Source organism: Anneissia japonica, unplaced genomic scaffold (genome assembly GCF_011630105.1).
Source record: "Anneissia japonica isolate Jap-2015-1 unplaced genomic scaffold, ASM1163010v1 scaffold1302_len1884557_cov193, whole genome shotgun sequence".
NCBI classification, from domain to species: Eukaryota; Metazoa; Echinodermata; class Crinoidea; order Comatulida; family Comatulidae; genus Anneissia; species Anneissia japonica.
In genome coordinates this window covers 1,517,400-1,537,333 of record NW_022736804.1, presented here as the reverse complement: position 1 = coordinate 1,537,333, position 19,934 = coordinate 1,517,400, and the positions used below count along the sequence as shown (strand labels likewise).

Below are 19,934 nucleotides of genomic sequence, written 5' to 3'. Positions count from 1 at the left end.
AAATAAATAAATAAATAAATAAATAAATAAATAAATAAATAAATAAATAAATAAATAAATAAATAAATAAATAAATAAATAAATAAATAAATAAATAAATAAATAAATAAATAAATAAATAAAAATATAAATAAATAAAAATAAAATGAGTAGTGTTTGGATCCTCATACGTTTTAATATAATCATTTGCCAATCTAATACTGCTAAACCAGCTAAAATTGTCTTCAACTTTATTAAATATATCCTCACTGAGGTCGTCTATGATGAAAACAGTACACTGTGACATCTTTGCTGTGACCTAGAGTTGTGACTGCGATCGCGAGATGGAAAACAATCGGAGTTTTCAAATTTAAAGAAAAAAAAAACCTCCGATTTCGGAGTTTCTGCGTTAATTAAACAAGGTCTCCCTATATAGAGAGAGCAAAACGAGCCGATTTCTGAGGTTTCTGCGTACCGGTACTATGGGCCTACGCGAAAACTAAAAAATCGGAGTTTTCAAACTTTCAATCAAACCTCCGATTTCGGAATTTCTGCGTACTATACGCGAAAACTGCAATTGGAGTTTTAAAACTTTCAATCAAACCTAAAATCTCCAAAATCCTACAAACTCCAAAATCGGAGTTTTTAAACTTTCAATCAACCCTTCGATTTCGGAGTTTTACGCATACTCCTGAGCGCTGCAGATAAAGCCTGGTTCCTTCAAACCCTGCTAGGCCTACTGCGTAGCAGTCCCTGACGCAATCGGGAAGGCTCCCATATTCGACCGACCAAACAACATCACCGAAAGCTGTCGGCGACAGCATGTAGCTTGGAAACCAAGCTTAAAGGCCTGTTTATACTTCAACGATAACGATAACGTTAAAAAAGCTAAAAAGCTAGAAAACAAAAGAAATAAGAGAAGTTTTCAGAGAGGACGATTCGATAACGATTTATCGTGTATAAGATAACAAAATATTTTCACAAATCAAATCAGATGACGTCATAATCATGGAAAAACGATAAAATCGTTGATAGTACTACGATTTTAATGTTTTTCCATGATCATGGCGTCATCTGATTTGATTTGTCAAAATAGGCCTATATTGTTATCGCATAGGCCTATCTGATAAATCGTTATCGAATTGTTCTAGTGTAGAAACCTCTCTTATTTCTTTTATTTTCTATATGAACAATTTCTTTTTAGCTTTTTTTATCCACTATCAAGTTTGTGCCCTTGAAACAACGACACGATTGGGGTCGACCGACATAGAAAATTGTCTTGTGTATTATTCAATCCTTGGTATATACGTGATCATGTGGCTCTTTGTTATTGGACGTATTTCAACAATACGATCACATAACTGTCGGAAGTTCGGCCCACGGTCCGCTCACTCAGATTTCATTCCGCTCTTTGTCTCAGTTTCAAAATAAGCCTATATGACATATTTTGTCAAAAACGAAGCGAATGAAAAAAAAATGATTTGCCAAAACAAGATCAAATTAAGAAAGTCTACATTTTATTATCTATAATTTTCCTTGAAAGATTTCATGCGCTCCATCACTTCATGCAAATGCAGTACAAACGAAAAAGTTTTTAATCTACTACTAGGCCTACACTATTTAAAAAAAAAAAAATAAGAACCAGTAAAATTTTGCCCGGGCTCAGTGTTCTTATTTTTTGCCTATCGCAGGCTCAAGTTGTACTTATTTTGTTCTTATTTTTTGCACTTTTCAAACATTGAGAACTATAGGCCTATTTTACAGTAGTATATCACTGTACGAAAATATAATACATAGGCCCAGGCCTCCAAGTATTGACATGCCCGCCATCGTGTTGGAATTCAATATTTCGACATTATTTATGTCATCATCAGGAAAAGTATATCACTGTACTGTATTATAGGTGGTAGGCATAAGCCTATTACATAGTCACAACTACTGCAAATAAGGTACAGATAAGATGTGTTGGTTTTCTATTTAAAAAAAATAAAAACTTCATTTGACAATTTACCTCAGCCTCAATTTGTCCTTATTTTGTTCTTAATTTAGTGTTCTTATAAAATGTATTCTTATTTTTTTTTTAAAGTGTACCGGCTGAATATCCACTGACTAAATTTAAGGATTAATCTGGAAAGTGACTCAATCCTCATGTTTCCAGATCACTGAATTCTGCTTTGTGACAAGTTCTTTTCTTTTTTTTTTTTCATTAAATGTGTTAATGGTCACAAAATACGTCCCTTCCCGTTCTGCCGCAACAGTCAAAAAACGAAGAGTAGGCCTGGGCCTATACAAATTGAAAAAGAAGGGAAGGAAAAAAATCGTAGGTCTGTGAAGCGTTGGGTTGACACATCAGTGGTCATTTTTATCACTCTTTTTAAGTCTTGATATTATACAGTATAGGCCTAGGCCTATTTATTGATATTGTTTTCAGTATTAGGCCTATACTGTAGGCCTATTGTACCGTTTTAATATCAGACCTAGGCCTATTATATTAACTGAAATAATTCATGGCTACGGATACCTAGACCCATCATGGTTTTTAATACTACCCCCTCTCGTTGAACCCATCGAACCTAGTTTTGTGAAGCCGTTTCTTTTAAATAATCAACGCCCCTCGCTTCTCGGCTTCACTACTCAATTCCTTTCTGTCTATCACTCAAAGACGCCTAAGTTTATTTTAGGTACACCATCTCCGACCTGTACCCATTGGTACTCGTTCAAATCCCTTTAAGTTTAATGTTATGCACTGCGATTCGTAGCATTTATTTTGAGGTCTCCAGACCACAATAAAAATAGCCTACAGTAGGCCTACGTCGGTGATTGAGAGTGAGAGATAGGACTGGACTGGGCTCAGACCTAATAAAAATCTGAACAATCGTATTGATGGCCATGATAAACGTTTAAAAGACAAATTCCTCATACACATTCGTTTTAATCGGTGTTCTAATTATATAAGATTCTAATTATATTCGCTGATCGGATCGGAAGGTTACGACGAACGTCTTGCCGAAGCAACTCCCTGGACGAATATGGTATAATACAACCGGTAGACTTTGCTAGCTACATGCATCGACACAGAAAACAATTAAATAATTGGCGATTGTCCACTCCGTTTTCGTATAGCGTACTACCACCCATTCCAAACCCCACCCATCGTCAACGGACCCCCAACGACGTTTAAAAAGATTGCGTTGTTTGTCATTCATGATGCCGAGTCGACAAAATTTGACCTCTGAGGAAGTAGCGTCATTAGCGTACTAGATTACGAGGTAAATAAAATTAAAGTGCAGATCAATGCGCCATTCTTAATTACTGAAACAGGATAAATGGCCAAGTTATGAACATTTGTTTAAAATAATATATATACTTATATTTTATATTTACTATATTACGTAATAATACTTTATATTTTTGTAAAGAGTTAGTTACTATACTTAGAACTACTTTACTACAACCTTCCATTCATCCCCGAGGTCACTTTAAGGTAAATAACTTCCAATATGGCGGCCGTTGAAATGGATCCGAATCGAAAATGAAGCGAAGATTAATGCCTTTGTTTCAAAATACCAATGTGTTTCCGGATTCTAAAATGTTCAAGATGGTAGGTCGTAATTTTGTGCTCTTATTATTTATTATCTGGAGGTTTGCTTGCAAGTAATATGCATGAATTGGATGTAAATTATCGTTTCGAGATTTGCCTGAGATGAAAATGCGAAGTGAAGAAGTGTAGGTAAGCTGCACTGATGATGCAGTGTGAGTTTTGAGTGCGGTATACGATAGCGTCGCAGTAGTGATTGAATTCTGATTAATTCGAACGCTTGCACATGCTTTGGATATTCCTGTGCAGAATCCAGTAAAATGTGAGCATTTTCAAATATCAATCAAAATATATGTTTATGCTTTGATTGTGGATTTGTTTGCTGTCTGAGCTAGAGCAGAGGAGTTCGTCAAGATATTTAAAAATTGAAGCGAATTTCAAATGATACGGAATCCATTTCACGACAAACCATTCAGCCAATCACTGAAAATCATGTTGTGCGGATGTCTTATTAATTTCATTAACATGCTTTTATGAAATGCATACGATATCATATTGTAAAGTATTGGATTTTTTTTGTAACTTAAGATTATCCCATTTAGTCCTAAGTCTAATTATAATAAATTTAGTATAGGCCTAGGGCTAGGCCTAGCCTAGGCCTCGCTACTACAATAGGCCCTAGACAACTAGGCCTAGCCAGACATGTCGTTTGTACCCATTCATTCTGCAAGCAAGGTATTTAAAAAGCATGTTCACACACAATTCCTTGCATGCTTTTTTGTAGCTTACACCACAACAATTTTGCAATATTCTCAGATGTGTACACTAGGCCTATATTTTTAATCTATGTTTATGAACAAAAATGTCAAAATTGACTGAAAATATCAAATACCTCATTTGCTGTGATGATATGTGGTTAACCCTTCTGGAATGTTCATTTTCATCTGTCAACTACATAAGGCCTTCGGCCATTAAAAAAAATCTTCGGTTTCTGTTAAGAAAGTAAATTTATTTTGGGTGATAAAAAAAAAAAAATTTGTTTACAATATTTTGAACTGCTCAGGTGTTTGTTTCACATTAAAAAGTTTAATAATTGTTTTTAAATATGAGTTTTGTGGTTCATCAGTTTTGAGTGATCCCCAGACCCCACAACACTTTGTGTGGGTAGGGTCAAGGTGCTATACTAAACTTCCCCATTACAATTTGTCAGACCCATCATTTTGTGATTCGATGGGGTATGCACCAACCTCTAAATTTTCCCAATCAGCGTAACTGACAACTCCGGTTTGGTCATATACTGTAACAAAAAGTGTTTATATCCTATCCCAGTCTGTATACACCAATTGTCCTCATCAGTTTTTTTTTTAAATTGTGTTGCAAAAAAAGTATATTTATAATGATGGAAATTTATAGTAAATTTATAGCAATTTTCAACCATTACTGTAACTTTGTTTACAAAAAATGCAGTTCACTGTGAAGAAAGGCAGAGGAATGAATGTGTTGTTAATTAGTAAAAGGCTTGAAAAATCTTCCAAAATAATATGGAGCTTTTAAAGTCAGGCTCCGGAGGAAAAAAATTTTTTGATATGTTGTAGAACTGATTTTTCTAAGACAGAAAAAAGTTGTTTGACGAAAAACTGGGGAACAGTGAACGAGATACAGATTTTTGAATATTTAAAAACTGGGTGAAAAAGGGGCGTAACCACCCATTTTTACACCTTTTCCCCCCAGTTTTTAAATACTCAAAAATCTGTATCTCATTCACCGTTGCTCAGTTTTTCATCAAACAACTTTTTTCTGTCTCAGAAAAATCAGTTCTACAACATATCAAAACATTTTTTTCCTCCAGAGCCGACTTTTATTTGCGTGATGATGCAACACTATAACGGATTCACTCATGCATGACTGTATTAGGTTTAATGCAGAGCATAGATTTGGCCAAATTGCATTAGAATCGTTGCGACGACATGACTTAACGTTCTCGCATGGGCAGATGACCTTTTCATGACGTCATTACATTCTACGTCCTACTAAGTCGTGCAGTCAAAAGCTCCCTAATTATTTGTCAATGGAACATGTGTTTACTGAAGATTTTTTATGGAAGAATAAACATTGCAAGGGAGCCATCTACCGTAGTTACTGTTTCAAGGCCAAGAATATTTGTTAAATATGTTGCATGGCTGCCATATGAAAATTTACATACTGCATTGTACGACAAATCTAACTTTGTTCCCTGTGAGTGCTACAGGTGCACGACGAACGAACAGGTCATTAAAAACTATTTTTGCAGGCGAACAAATCGCAGCGGTTATCGGACACAATAAGGTCCCTGCTTCAGACAAAGTATGTTGGGCTATATTGTACACTTTCTGAATGAGGGTGGAAAGGAAATCACTTAGACACTACCGTGGTCATTTTTCAATTCCTAATTCATGTACAAAACAAAACACACACGCACGGCGTGTCAAGAATTAATCGTTAGTCACTCGGTCTTAGACGGTTTGCTGTACCTGTACACTATCAGCGATCTCTACTACGATACAAAACGCACATAGTGAGCTTTGAATACAAAGACATTCAACATGGCGATCGTACTTCATGTCAGCAGCCGTGAGAAAACTCTGTCCAATGCGTAAGTTGTCGGCATATCGATAGGCGCATGATTTATTCAGTGGAAAATGGTCGTAAACAAACTTGTTCAAGTTTGTTTACGAACATTGTCCACTGAATAAATCATGTGTGTCTTATACCCGATTCACACGTGAAGTTAAATTTAACAAAAAGTAACAAATTGTAACCGAGCGATCTCCCGAGTTATTCCTACCGAGATAAAAAGCATTCACACGCGTCTGTAAGGTAATGCCAAGGTTGTGTAAAATTTATTCAGTGTTTATTCAATGAACCATTTTTTCCCCTACTGCGATAAAGGTCTAGCCTAGGCCTAATTGAGAACCCCTGTCACAGATGGACTGTTGAACTCACCATCACAGTAAACATTCGAAGCAATCAGTACCCTTAACAACTGCTGTACTACTAAGACTACTAAACTAGGCATAGCTTCCAACGTTTCTGTCGACTCTTGTAATACTAGTAATAGTACAAACACCATCCCGACGTTCATTTTATGTATATCTTCTTTTTCTACCATTACTAATTAACATCAATAACAAGGGTAATTCATTCATCATTGAGAAAAACTAGGCCTATCTATTTCTAGTGGATCAGAATCGTATGCAGAAGGAAGAAAATTCAAAGAACCCCGTGAAACAGTAGATTGTTGTTGTGTTGAAATTCCTGCGCATGCGCAGATCCATCCATGTTACATCTCGGAAGCGAGGCTGGTAAAGATTACCGAGACGTTCCGAGATTTTACAAGGATATTACACGGAGGTACTTTCACACGTGCCGTAAAATGTTACTTTTAGTTACATTTTGTTACATTTGGTAAGATTTTTGTACGTGTGAATCGGGTATTAGCCCTAACTCTTACATTTAATAGAAGAGACAAAATAATCTTCGTAATTAACCCACCTACCAAATTTATTTTAACCAACGATATTCGAATAAATTTCACACGAGAGATTACTGTGTAGCGTATAGGCCTACAGTCACATTTAGGTTCGATTTATAATTTTAATTAAAAATGGATTTTATTTGTCAAATCTCACTAACGATAATCTGCCATTTCATTATTTTCCCCATAAAATAAAACACTGACACCTACATTTTCTTTTTAACTTTATTATTCATTACATAAATGTTAATGTAGGCGTAGAACAATCGTATTGCATACAAAAAAAAATAAAAAAATCAGCCAATCAGCGCTCTTCTTTTAATAGGTGAACCCCTGGTGTCCGGGTTATTCTGTACAGGTATTTATTTGACGCCACAAGCACATGGATCGAGTGCAAAAAACGTTGTTGGGTTACTCGCCCTGTTGCGGCGCACGCAGGGCTGTGTTTCTTCATAAGCTAGAAAATAAGTCAACTTGGCCTATTAATATAGTTTGTATACACAACAAGTATGTATAGTAACTTACGTTATTATGATCGTTATTTTGAATTTCTTTCGAGCCCAAGTTGGAGTTTTGGCTCCAATCTAACAAAATTTAAGTCCTAGCCTAGCCCAGCCTAGCATATCGGTAGTGTAAATACATAGGAATTTCACACAACCCGATTTTACGTACGGATGATTTTTACGAACGCCTCTGGGTCCGTCCCGTATGTAAATGAGGGGTTCTACTGTATCGCAATTGTTACCCATTACGATTGGGTGCTGCAATCTTTATTACTCCTGACTATCACGGAATCCGATCGCAACAAGATCAGTAATGAATTCCACAGGCACTGATTGGCTGAGGTCAGTCAACATATTGTAGTCAATGTAAAGTTTTTTTTGTGTCTAATTTGGTCTGAATGTGCTCATTAAATGCAAACAGAAATAATCAGTTTTTGATTACCACCGTTTACATCGCAACAGAGTCGTTGGAATAGGGTATTATACGTATTTTGCAAACTTGCCATTTCCAATAACAGATCATTTATAATGAAAGTAAAATTTTCTTTTTATCCTGTTATAGTACACCTACAGTGTAGTACTGTACCTGTACCGTTGTGTAAACATGGACATTCAGGGTGGGAATTTGAAAAAAAAAAAATGTATTTATTTACGTTACGCCCACTGCCACCCCGAAATTGCCCAATGAAAATTCTTGTTTTTTCCCCTCACAAGCTAAATCTGAGTAATTTATCAATCTGAGTACTGAACCATACAGTATATTGTTCTAATTGCTAGTTCTGTACGACATCGTGATAGGGTCTTTGGGTTGGGGAGCGTAAGGTACCCTTTACTGCTTATTTCCCCCTCGCATTCAACACTTCTAAAGTTTTCAACTCCACCTACAGTAGATTGGGTTATCAAACTTATAGGCCGACTTCCCAAACAAATGTCCAGGTAATTCGCCACGACACACTTCCCAAAAGATACGGTTCTCAAGTAGGGTTATTAAAGTCATGGTACAGTAAAAAGAATGGAAGTAAAAATGTTGAAATGATACATAAATGCAGGCTTTTTGATAAAATCCTAAAGAGTCTAGTGACCCATATTACTTTAAGAACAGCAGGCCCAGATGCTTTTAGCAGAACCTAATTTATTTTCATTTTTACTCTTAAAAATAAATTTCCTAATTTATCAACAAAATTCCCATCTAACCACCAGTTTTAACCAAAATTATAATATGCTGCTCTCTGTAATTTTTGATAACTTTCTTATTCATAATATTTTTTTAAATATTGTGTTTTTTTTGTTTTTTTTTTGTAGATGATTACGTATTGAGTTTAACAAAGTACAAGGTTGTGGATACATAACATAGTGTATTGTCACAAAGAATTGTCAACAACTCAACGTGTTCGTGGAATCATGTCAGGTATGGTTTATTACAATGATCATTTATAATTGTTTATATTATTGCACTTTTTCAATGCAATACAACATCGGGTGCCTGGTTCTATTTCATCACTGCTCTGCTTGTGTCTCAGGTAGTCCAAGCGCATCATCTTTTTAGAAGAGTGTGTTTAAGCTTTTGGCTTTATGTACAATATAATATGTCCATGTGCTTGTTAAAAACTGGACCATGCTCTTTGAACTATGGCAGGGAATTACCTTCCAATATATTGCCAAATTCACTCACTACTAGCTAATAATGACCTCTCTGTAAAATTATTGGACTTTGAGTAATCGTTATCTTTCAAGTTCCTTGGTGTCTTTTCACATCAAAGAAAACCAACCAACAAATCATTTAAACAAAAAAGTCATTTGCAATTCCTTGGAACTGTTTTTTTTTTTTTTTTTTTTTTTTTTTTTTTTAATGATATTCTACATTTGTACTATTGCTACTATAATTAATTACAGTATTGTACTACCAAACAATAGAGAGATAAGTCCACCCCCACAATAATTCAGTCAAAATGAATTATGACCTGGGGACCAAAAATGCAAGCTGTTTAGTAGATAGTGCAAACCGTTTTCAAGTCTACTGTATACTTGGCAATAACTCCTTGATTAAATCTGATTTTTTTTCCCCTATGATTATTGAAATTTATGACTAAATTTTATGGCTAATGATTACAATGCATGAGCTGGTATTTATTTTATAATACAACACTGCATAGTAATAAGTACAGTAATAAATATTGCAGCCTTTTAGCAGAGCCTAATTTTGCGAGAACAAAACAGTTTGCTTTGTAAGTCAAGGTTAGTTAGCTCCAATATCAGAGCCATAGATACAGTAGATCTATCTACGGCTCAGGCTATGTTCACACACACGGCGTAAGACTGGCGTGGCTTACGCCAGGCGTAAGCTAATCCACGGATTAAAATTCCAAAGTGTTCACACAAACGGCGTTCGTTAAACTAGCAGTAATATAGGCCTATGTGGAATAGTTTTCAGTTTTAAATAATGTACGTGTTAACAGTAGTAAAAGTAACAGTGCATCATGAAAACTTTTAAATCTGTGAATTGTTCGAAGTGAACTTATATGATTATTTTATTTTAAATGAACAATTTTACTTTTATTTTTCAGCTAGCATTGTTGATGTTGCATGTTTTAATAGACAGTCTAAATGGTTAAAATATCTTACAAAACACAATCAATAAATCATATACATTATAACTAAGTAAAATGCAATAGAAAAGGAACCCCTTTACCATTTTATTTATAGAGAGCACAGAAAAAAGACCAAAGTAGCTAATATATTGCAATCGTGATTGGTCAATCTCTTGAAATGAGGTCAAATCATTCAAGCATCACTGGCGTTAGCTCAGTGGCGTTAGCTAATCTGGGGTCTGCAGGTAGCGTTAATAACGCCAAGGACGTGGCGTAGTGAGTGGCTTTAACAACGCCACTGCCTAGTTCACACACAAAGGCGTACGCTACGCCAGGCTTAAGGTTTTTTTTTTTTTTTTTTTGTAGATGATTACGTATTGAGTTTAACAAAGTACAAGGTTGTGGATACATAACATAGTGTATTGTCACAAAGAATTGTCAACAACTCAACGTGTTCGTGGAATCATGTCAGGTATGGTTTATTACAATTATCATTTATAATTGTTTATATTATTGCACTTATTCAATGCAATACAACATCGGGTGCCTGGTTCTATTTCATCACTGCTCTGCTTGTGTCTCAGCTAGTCCAAGTGCATCATCTTTTTAGAAGAGTGTGTTTAAGCTTTTGGCTTTATGTGCAATATAATATGTCCATGTGTTTGTTAAAAACTGGACCATGCTCTTTGAACTATGGCAGGGAATTACCTTCTAATATATTGCCAAATTCACTCACTACTAGCTAATAATGACCTCTCTGTAAAATTATTGGACTTTGAGTAATCGTTATCCTTCAAGTTCCTTGGTGTCTTTCACATCAAAGAAAACCAACCAACAAATCATTTAAACAAAAAAGTCATTTGCAATTCCTTGGAACTGTTTTTTTTTTTTTTTTTTTTTTAATGATATTCTACATTTGTACTATTGCTACTATAATTATTTACAGTATTGTACTACCTAACAATAGAGAGATAAGTCTACCCCCACAATAATTCAGTCAAAATGAATTATGACCTGGGGACCAAAAATGCAAGCTGTTTAGTAGATAGTGCAAACCGTTTTCAAGTCTACTGTATACTTGGCAATAACTCCTTGATTAAATCTGATTTTTTTCCCCTATGATTATTGAAATTTATGACTAAATTTTATGGCTAATGATTACAATGCATGAGCTGGTATTTATTTTATAATACAACACTGCATAGTAATAAATACAGTAATAAATATTGCAGCCTTTTAGCAGAGCCTAATTTTGCGAGAACAAAACAGTTTGCTTTGTAAGTCAAGGTTAGTTAGCTCCAATATCAGAGCCATAGATACAGTAGATCTATCTACGACCCAGTCCCATATGCCACAAGCCTGCCCTCTAGATATATTTTGTATAGTATGACGATGTGTTTTGACTTTACAGGCTTTATAAATCATCCTTAATGTTTGAGCGCATATAAGGTTCAGTTAAAATTATGTGTAATTTATTATCATATTTGATGCAAAATAGAATTTGTGTTCGAATTATCTGATGAAGTACTTTAGTATGCCTACGGTATTTTTTGAGTACAACAGCACTAGAGAAAATTGAATCTATTATTTTTTTTTCTATCCTGAATGAACATAGGAATGGAATAATTTTAAATTTTAAAGAATTGTCACATGGTATCTACAAAATATTCTGACCAATCAGTGACATATTATATTTTTGTAACTATGAAACGTAGGCCTACTGTGAGCGTTGCATGGATAATGACTGATGTTGTGTGTTTGATAAATGATTGTACTGTGGAATAGAACATTTTTGTCATCGTCACATGCTGTTGTGTAGCTCTGTGTTGTTAATATGCCTTAATATTTTCCAACTGATACAAAGAACTTTGGAATGAATCACGATATACAGACAGTACTTTCATGTGGAAAACAGATGAACAAAAAAAACAAACCATGCGCGGTGCGTTACTGGATAGTAAAATCACACCGCCACCAAGGGGCGTAAAGGGCGTCGTTTGTTTACTGTACGGTTCCAACACCCAACGTACAGGGCTTGCGCTATAAAGCCTAGGCTTTACTCTTTGCTACACTATAAACACTACAGACAAATGGCAAATGATTTATTTATTGCATATTACTGTATATGCCGTTCGCAAATCATTATTTATTAGTTCAAAAATGTTATCCATGAGTAACATTGAAATCCGCGAGTTTTTGTTCATCCGTAGTAAAACTGGCAAATGGTAAATTATCCGTGAGTCTCACAGTCAATCCGTGTAAGTTGGCAACTATGTGTAAACAACCAAGGTGTTGCTGGCAGAATTGAAAGCCACATTGTTTTTTTCAGCCACAAAAAAAAATTTGTTTTATGTGGAAATATGTGGATATGATAACCAAAACTGGTACAGTATGTACATTGAATATATTTTTATTGTCAGAAAATGTGGGAATAGTTACTTTCTGAAAATATAGTGGATTTTTAGACGATGTTATTCATCATTTGTTGTTGGCGGTGCCTTCCCATTCAAGGGTATCATGCTACAAAAATAATGATCATATTTAATATATTTCATTTTGCAATAAGAAACATTTTTTAATAAAAATTTTGATATTTTCTCAAACATTAATTAATTACGATAATTGGCGAGCGCTTCTGTAAGTGAAAGGCTTAAATTAACATGATGTCATTACGTTCTATGTCGTTGCAAATCGAAAGCTCCCCTATTTTAGTAAAAATATATGGCCAAATAAGAATAAGTCATTTTTTTCTTCAGTCATGTTTTGAGACACACTTTGTAAAAAAAGCATGACAAACTGCACTAAATCTTTGTAAAATAGCAGGCTCCTCCTAAATGTGAAGTTCCTAAATGTGAAGTTCGTAAATGACAAGGTAAACTATACGGTTAATAAATCTCTAATATTTAAAGTAATGCAATAGTTTGTCTTAAAATTTGTTTTACAGTGTATAATAATGGCCATGTCTGATGGTACAGTATCGTATTTCTCGGTTTACTGGTTTACAGATTTCACATTATCAGCCACCAGCGCAATCGTCCTGTACAAGTTGTGTGAAATTTGTTGACCTCAAGGCCTTGCTACTGTAGCTCTACAGTAATACAGGATGGCACTAAAATATTGGTGTGGAATCCAATTTTTTACTCTATTTGTTAAGGTGCTAAGGTGCTAACCTTAAACTGCAATTACTGTAGTAACATAAATTCACTCACTCCTGTAGAGGCATTATTTTAACATGCCCGAAACCTCTATCCCATCATCATTTGTAATATGATTTGGGCAATTACTAGATTTTATTAGAGATAATGTTGCACATGTTTCCTATAGTAGCCGTAGGTGTTGGTTTACTAGTCGTACAGTACTTGTTGCCTAACCAACAGAAATGGAATAATTGTTAACTTGTACTATAAGTTCCTCTTTTTGAAACCACAAGATCTAGACATTTCCGCCCACGATAAACTAAAAATTTGTTGCCCACGCCAGAGATTACGAATCCCAACAACGTGCTACAGTATACAAATTTTTTTTTTTGCACTAATTGCCTTTGATGTTTACAAAAACGGCCAAAGTGGTAGTTGGAACACTATAATTTATATGTACAGTACTTAGTCCAATATGGATATGCCTGAAATACTCTATTAACATAATTCATGTAATCAATTATAATTGGAGATCAAATTGATAAATCTTTAATAACATTTAAGAAAGTACACATTAGGCGACACTTTTAACAATACCTTGTTTGCCGAACTTATTTTTGTAAAGATTGTCAGTGGATGGCGGAAAAAATAAAAATAAAATTTTTTCTTATTTAGCAAATAGTTTTGCCAAAAACATCCAGACAGAGACATTAAAAATTATATTTTATTGTTGAATGTAAACAGTATACTGCAGTAATGAGATGGTTATATGCTTTAAATTTATATAATTAGGAAGAAATATTGTACATTAAGTAACTTATTTGTGCAGATTTCAGGGCAGCGGTGGGCATAATAAAAAATAAAGAATTATCTATTTTTTTCTTTTGTTTCCAGTTTTTTGTGGCGGCAGGTACGATAATTGGCCAAAAATAAAATTTTATTTTTATTCAAAATCATCAATATTGGCAGGCGGCGGATTCACGACGCAAGGTATAAAAAAAGTCATGCGTTATTTGGGAAGGCTATCTCCCAATTATGAACCTCACAATAACGAACTCAATTTGTTGCGATGTCATTACGAACAAATTTTTTTACTAAAAAAATTTTTTTGGCATTACCCGTGTAAACCACACCTATTTTTAAGCTTCAAACTGTTTCCAAAATGTTAAGTTTTTAATTATTTTGAAACATTGACATTATTTACAAACATTAAAATAAAAAAATTTTAACTTTATTCGGCCGATTGTTAAACAACAAACAACTGGAAATACTTGTATACTCAAGGAAAACTCTCATCAAAACAACGTATTACCTAGGAAAATCCCCATTTTTTTCGTTTAGACATCCGTATATTTTCTGCGTTAAATTTCCGACCGTGTGGGTTTCAACAATCATTTTAGTTAAGTTTATTCAAATTTAAATATTAATTTAATATACAGAATATAGTGAGCATATTTATTCATCTATTATTCAATCAATAATAAAAGCCGATATTGACTTCAAAATATTCTAGGCCTAACTAGCCATTTACTAATCTAGCGAATCACGCAACAACGTTGATCACGCAAACAGAACTTAGAAATACCATGTGATATGAAGTTGGGCAGATAATGTACAGTATGCCATTCTACAGTTAGGCCTAAATTACAGTAAAAGCAAGTATTAACAGTTCAATTTTTAAGAAAACTCGTGTTTTTATAGCACACATTATTTTCAAGTTTTTATGCTGAAATTATAACAGTGAACACTGCAAAGGAGTATCATTCTTTCTATAACGTTACTAGCCTCCACGTGCGTTTTGTGACGATGTTCGTGAAGCTACTCGCGTGACTTCAAGGACGGGAAAAAAATGTTTGTTATTGTTTTGAGCGAACCGGATTCAAACACGTACAATGTGTTTCAAACATTGTTTATGAATGTAATGTGAAAATATTTATTTAAACAACCCAAACCATTGCTTGAATGTTGTAGGAATCCTTGTCGCACTGTAGTGAGTATAATTACAATACTAGGCCAGCAAACCTAGGCTAATTAATTGGGGTAGCTGGGATTAACTTAGACGAATTTTCGCCTCTGCAGTTCGCGATCTAGAATTTTTTTAGGAGCAGGTTGATGACCAGCATATAGGCTGCACCCTGAATTTCGTGGTGGAAATCGCGTATAAAATTTGCCGCTTTATACACCTGAATATATTGTAGCTTTAGTTTAAAAATTCTAGATCTTGATTATGGACAATGTTTCAAAATTTAATTTTTTGTTATTTGTTTTAGTTGCCTGGTAAATAAAGGAGCGTGGTTAGTTGCTCTCCTGAAAGCGTGTTCAGGAGCGCAGAGGAGCATGATCGCGCTCCTTAGAAATGATGGGCTGGTATTTTTATTCAAAATCACCATAATCAGGTGGTTAGCAAAACATGGTACTGTAATAGTGTCTTATATTCAATAAATGTCAAGACTACAGTAAACACTAAAATCAGTCAAGCATGACATGTGTCATAACAATTTTCCAATGACAGATTTCTGCAGCTATCCTGGGAAACTGTATATAAAGTGCTGGCATTTACTTTCGTTATGTAAGCATTTGTGATTGGATACTCAGAAATATATGTCTGTATCAAACAGTACAGTTGAATTCAAAGGTGCTATCCGTACTACAGTACAGTATGCTAATATACAGTAATAAACATTTAAGCAAAAAATTAATATTTCATTGCTTGCTTTGTACAAATTACTGATAAAAAATTAGCTTTCAATATATATTTTAATGGTTTATTTTTTACCCTGGGCAGTTAAAATAATATTGCAGCATAAATATTACTTTCTATGTTGTTTGTGTAGTCATAAACTTCAAAATTGACTGGTACCTATGCAATCAATTTTAAGGGTTTTTGTTACATAATCTCTGTAAATTGGCTTCAATCTATATTTAATTGAAGGATGATAATTGATGTTTTAAGTGTTTAATTGAAAGTTTTTTCAAAAAACTGTAAATCAACAATAATTGTTTATTTGTTATCTCAATTTGGAGAACTTTGATCTTTATAAATGAGGTAAATCAATTTTAATTAAAGGTTTTCAATATTTATATTGATAATTGACATACATTACTGTACATGGGATTGGGATTAGATTTGTGTGTGTGTGTGTGTCCAGAGTGAAATACAATCACTTCAATAATACTTTAATATTTATGATGTCTTTGAAATGGTTAAGATGCAGACTTGAGTTGTCTCTGTTGGCTCATCCAAAAGGCAAATTACCCCGTTTTGTAAGATTTTCCAGCAGGGTGTACTTGACCAATATAGGCACCTGTTACCATGCATGTTTGTTAATGTAAAGTGAATTGTAACTTATACAGTAAGGAAGTGAATAGTGTGTTAAAATTGGTCATCTTTTGGCCTTGCATGTCCAGATTTTGATTCAGATTTTATGAGAGAACATTTTGTCGTTTCAGGTCGAAAAAAGAAACCAATAATTAAGCCTAAACCGGAAGTGGACCAGGTATGTATTTCTTATGCTATACATTGTGTTCTAATATTTAGTTTTTTAGTTTTCTTTTAAATTTTTTTGTTTAAAAGATATGTTAAAATACATAATTATATATTTTTCACTTTGCAGGTACCATCAGATGAAGAGAAAATGTCTACCAGAAGAAGAGGGAGACCAAGAAAAAAGTGAGTTACAATGTCCATTTTAAGCATGCACAACAATAACAATAATTATACATGAAGTACTGTAATTCTCATTGTCATGATTAATATTTTAATATATTATCGTCTTTAACTATGTTGGCAGTATGAATTCTTCGTTATCTTGAGCAGTATATTTTTATCGTAGTCATTCTCATTGTCCTTAATTGTTACCATTTTCAGCATCATTACCACGACCACCATCCTCATTATCGTCATGTCATCATCACTGTTATTGTCACTATGATTTAAAGAACACATTGCATTTTTTTGGGGCTACCCTGATGCCACGGTTCATTTCAGCCCACTTCCTGGAATGATGTGAAGCTACTGTAAGCGCCTTTTTATAGCTGCTAGGAAGTCACGGACCACAACCATACACAATTCAACATAATTTCGCTGCAAGTTATGGGTTATTCTCCTAACTCTTCCTTTACCCTATACCATCATTGTCATGATCACCATTGTTATTTATCGTCCATTGTTTTTTTTTTTTCACCATTATCTTATAGTTATCATCAACCATAAACACTAAGTAGGAAATACATGATAATAACCAAGTAATAACATAACATAATATAAAAAAATGTAAAATAATGACATGTTATTGTTGTTATTGTTATTAGGGTTGATTCCTACTCCTGTAGATTGATCACCAGTGGTGAGGACGACATTGGAGAAGCGTTAACCCCTGCTTCAAGTACGGGGTCAATTTCTACAGACTTGCCAGCTTCAGCCCCCAGCAGCCACGATGGCACACTGCAAGAGGAGGGGATGTTGCTAGATCCCATGGATATTAAAATTGAAGATGAGGGACTGCTTGATAATAGCGTTGTCCCGAAAATAAACCCAGGCTTTGAGAGGAGCCTAACCGATGAAACTGCACCAGCTATATCACTGCCTTCTGAAGAACTGGAATCGTAAGTTGAATCAATTAGTCGCAGCGCGAGTAGAAACATCAAGTCACTAAATGCTTTTTCGCTTGTAATCTTGTTAATTAAACATGACTTATCACTTGTAAACTTCTTGTATATTCTTTGTAATCTTTGTTATCAATGTTGATAGTTATATTGTCATTATATTTGACCACATGACCTACTACAAAGTCATGCAGTATTCGCAACATCTTTTTAGGGTGTCATCCATATTTTTCGTAATTTCTAAGAGACCACACCAAGTTATGTAAGATTAGCACGTTGCAAAACTACAAAAAATTCAGGAATATGAAATAAAAAATTTAAATCCTTGATACCTTTTTGCAGATCTGAACCAGTTTGTTCTTTATGTTGCTGTGGTGAAAAGAGTTTGCTAGGTCAAGGCGATCTCCTTCGATTTGACCCAACGCCAGGCTTTAACCCATTCAAGAAGCTGGTGCCTCGACGGAAGACTAGTGAAGATGACACAATGTATACACCATCCGAGAAAAGCCCCAAGAATGTCACATCAAGGCGTGTAAAGGGTCTTTCTAAAACAAGGTACATAGTACTACATTTCTACCTAAAGTTCTGTTCTCGTTGTTAGGTTTTCAATTCAATCTTTATTGATCCAATATATAAAAAAAAATACATCAGAAAATCTTTGTTTATACATTGCAATATATAAAAGATAGGAAATTCAATATATATATATAAAAGATTAAGAAACAAAATTCAATTTAAAATTCAAATAGAAAGGTTAAATTAATAAAAGGTAAAAACAATGAAATATATACAATTCAAATAAAAAGCTAAATTAGGTAATTAATGTACAATTTCTGTCACATTACTGTACAATTTCTGTCACATTACTGTACAATTTCTGTTACATTACTGTACAATTTTTGCCGCATACCTTTCATTGTCCTCATAGATATATGATGCACATGATGCCCATATATGGACATATCATTTTTTTTTTGCAACAAACTTAATTGTTTGAATGTAACTTTACAGAAATAACTAGTTTTTGTCAAAAATGTATTTGCATTGCTAGAGTCATGTAGTTAAATTTAAGTAATGTACAGTAACTGCTATTGATAAATTTTATAACTGCTATAAATGAATGAGTATTTACAGTTAGTTTTAAATTTTATGTCAGTAAATATTTGAAATCAGATCTCTGTAAAAGCTTAATCTAAATTTCTTATTGAACAAAAAGTAAAATTTTCTTACTTGGTCAATTATTCACGAAAAAAAACAAACCAAAAAACCCAACTATTTTTCAAAACTACATTGTTTGCTTCTTTTGCATAATAATTCAATTTGTTGCTTTCCACAGGGAGAGTAGCAGGTCCCCCAGGGGGAGTAACCCAGCAGTGGTTGATAGGGCGATGCCTGGGGTTGACTTTGATGAACTAAGTATGGTGGGATATGCAGAGGAGCCAGAGGTGAATCACGTGTTTGAACCATCAGGTAAATGGAGCTACTAATTATTATTTATTTGGGGCTTGCCATCCAAAAACCAGCATACTGTCGTTAAATGTCAAACTGAGTAATTAACATAAGAAAGTGACAGTACAGTATTGTATACTTTACAGTACAGAGAAGCCATAATACGTTTACTCGTAACTTCAGCAATAGTAAGTCGATGCCAGTAAATATAATCTATCATTTTAAAGCTTATAATGTAGAGAATATCAATATATAAAATGTCAATTTTATTGTTTTGGTAATTGATACTGGTTTTGGCAAGACTAGCCCCAATTTTATTTGTTATGGTGGAGGGAGATTGGGACTCACAATCAGGCAAAAGAAGTTATCAGTTGTCTGTTACTGGTTATGATGTGAAAGAATTGGATTTTCGCCATTAGATAATAAAATATAATGGTGTGAGTCGCATCCCTTTGATTAAGAATTTCTTTCACCATAATTCCTTTTCATTTGGTCAACTGATTTTTAAGGACCAAATGAAACATAACATGGTATCAAATGGAAAAATAATATCAATTATATTTATCAATGTCATCTGCCATGCTTTTAAATAACACAACTGTTTCTCAACAATATGTTCAG

General features: G+C 34.1%; 1 protein-coding gene across 1 annotated transcript in view; it reads left to right on the top strand.

Moving 5' to 3' along the window:
* The first annotated feature begins 3,432 nt into the window (after positions 1–3,432).
* LOC117116855 (histone-lysine N-methyltransferase 2C-like) overlaps positions 3,433–19,934 on the top strand; it is a 61,082-nt gene continuing 44,580 nt past the window's right edge. The window contains exons 1-7 of the mRNA XM_033260956.1: positions 3,433–3,580; positions 8,837–8,942; positions 16,710–16,756; positions 16,874–16,929; positions 17,571–17,864; positions 18,207–18,419; positions 19,201–19,334. Coding sequence (XP_033116847.1) covers positions 8,936–8,942; positions 16,710–16,756; positions 16,874–16,929; positions 17,571–17,864; positions 18,207–18,419; positions 19,201–19,334 — 751 coding nt within the window. The 5' untranslated portion in view covers positions 3,433–3,580; positions 8,837–8,935. The remainder of the gene's footprint in view (positions 3,581–8,836; positions 8,943–16,709; positions 16,757–16,873; positions 16,930–17,570; positions 17,865–18,206; positions 18,420–19,200; positions 19,335–19,934) is intronic.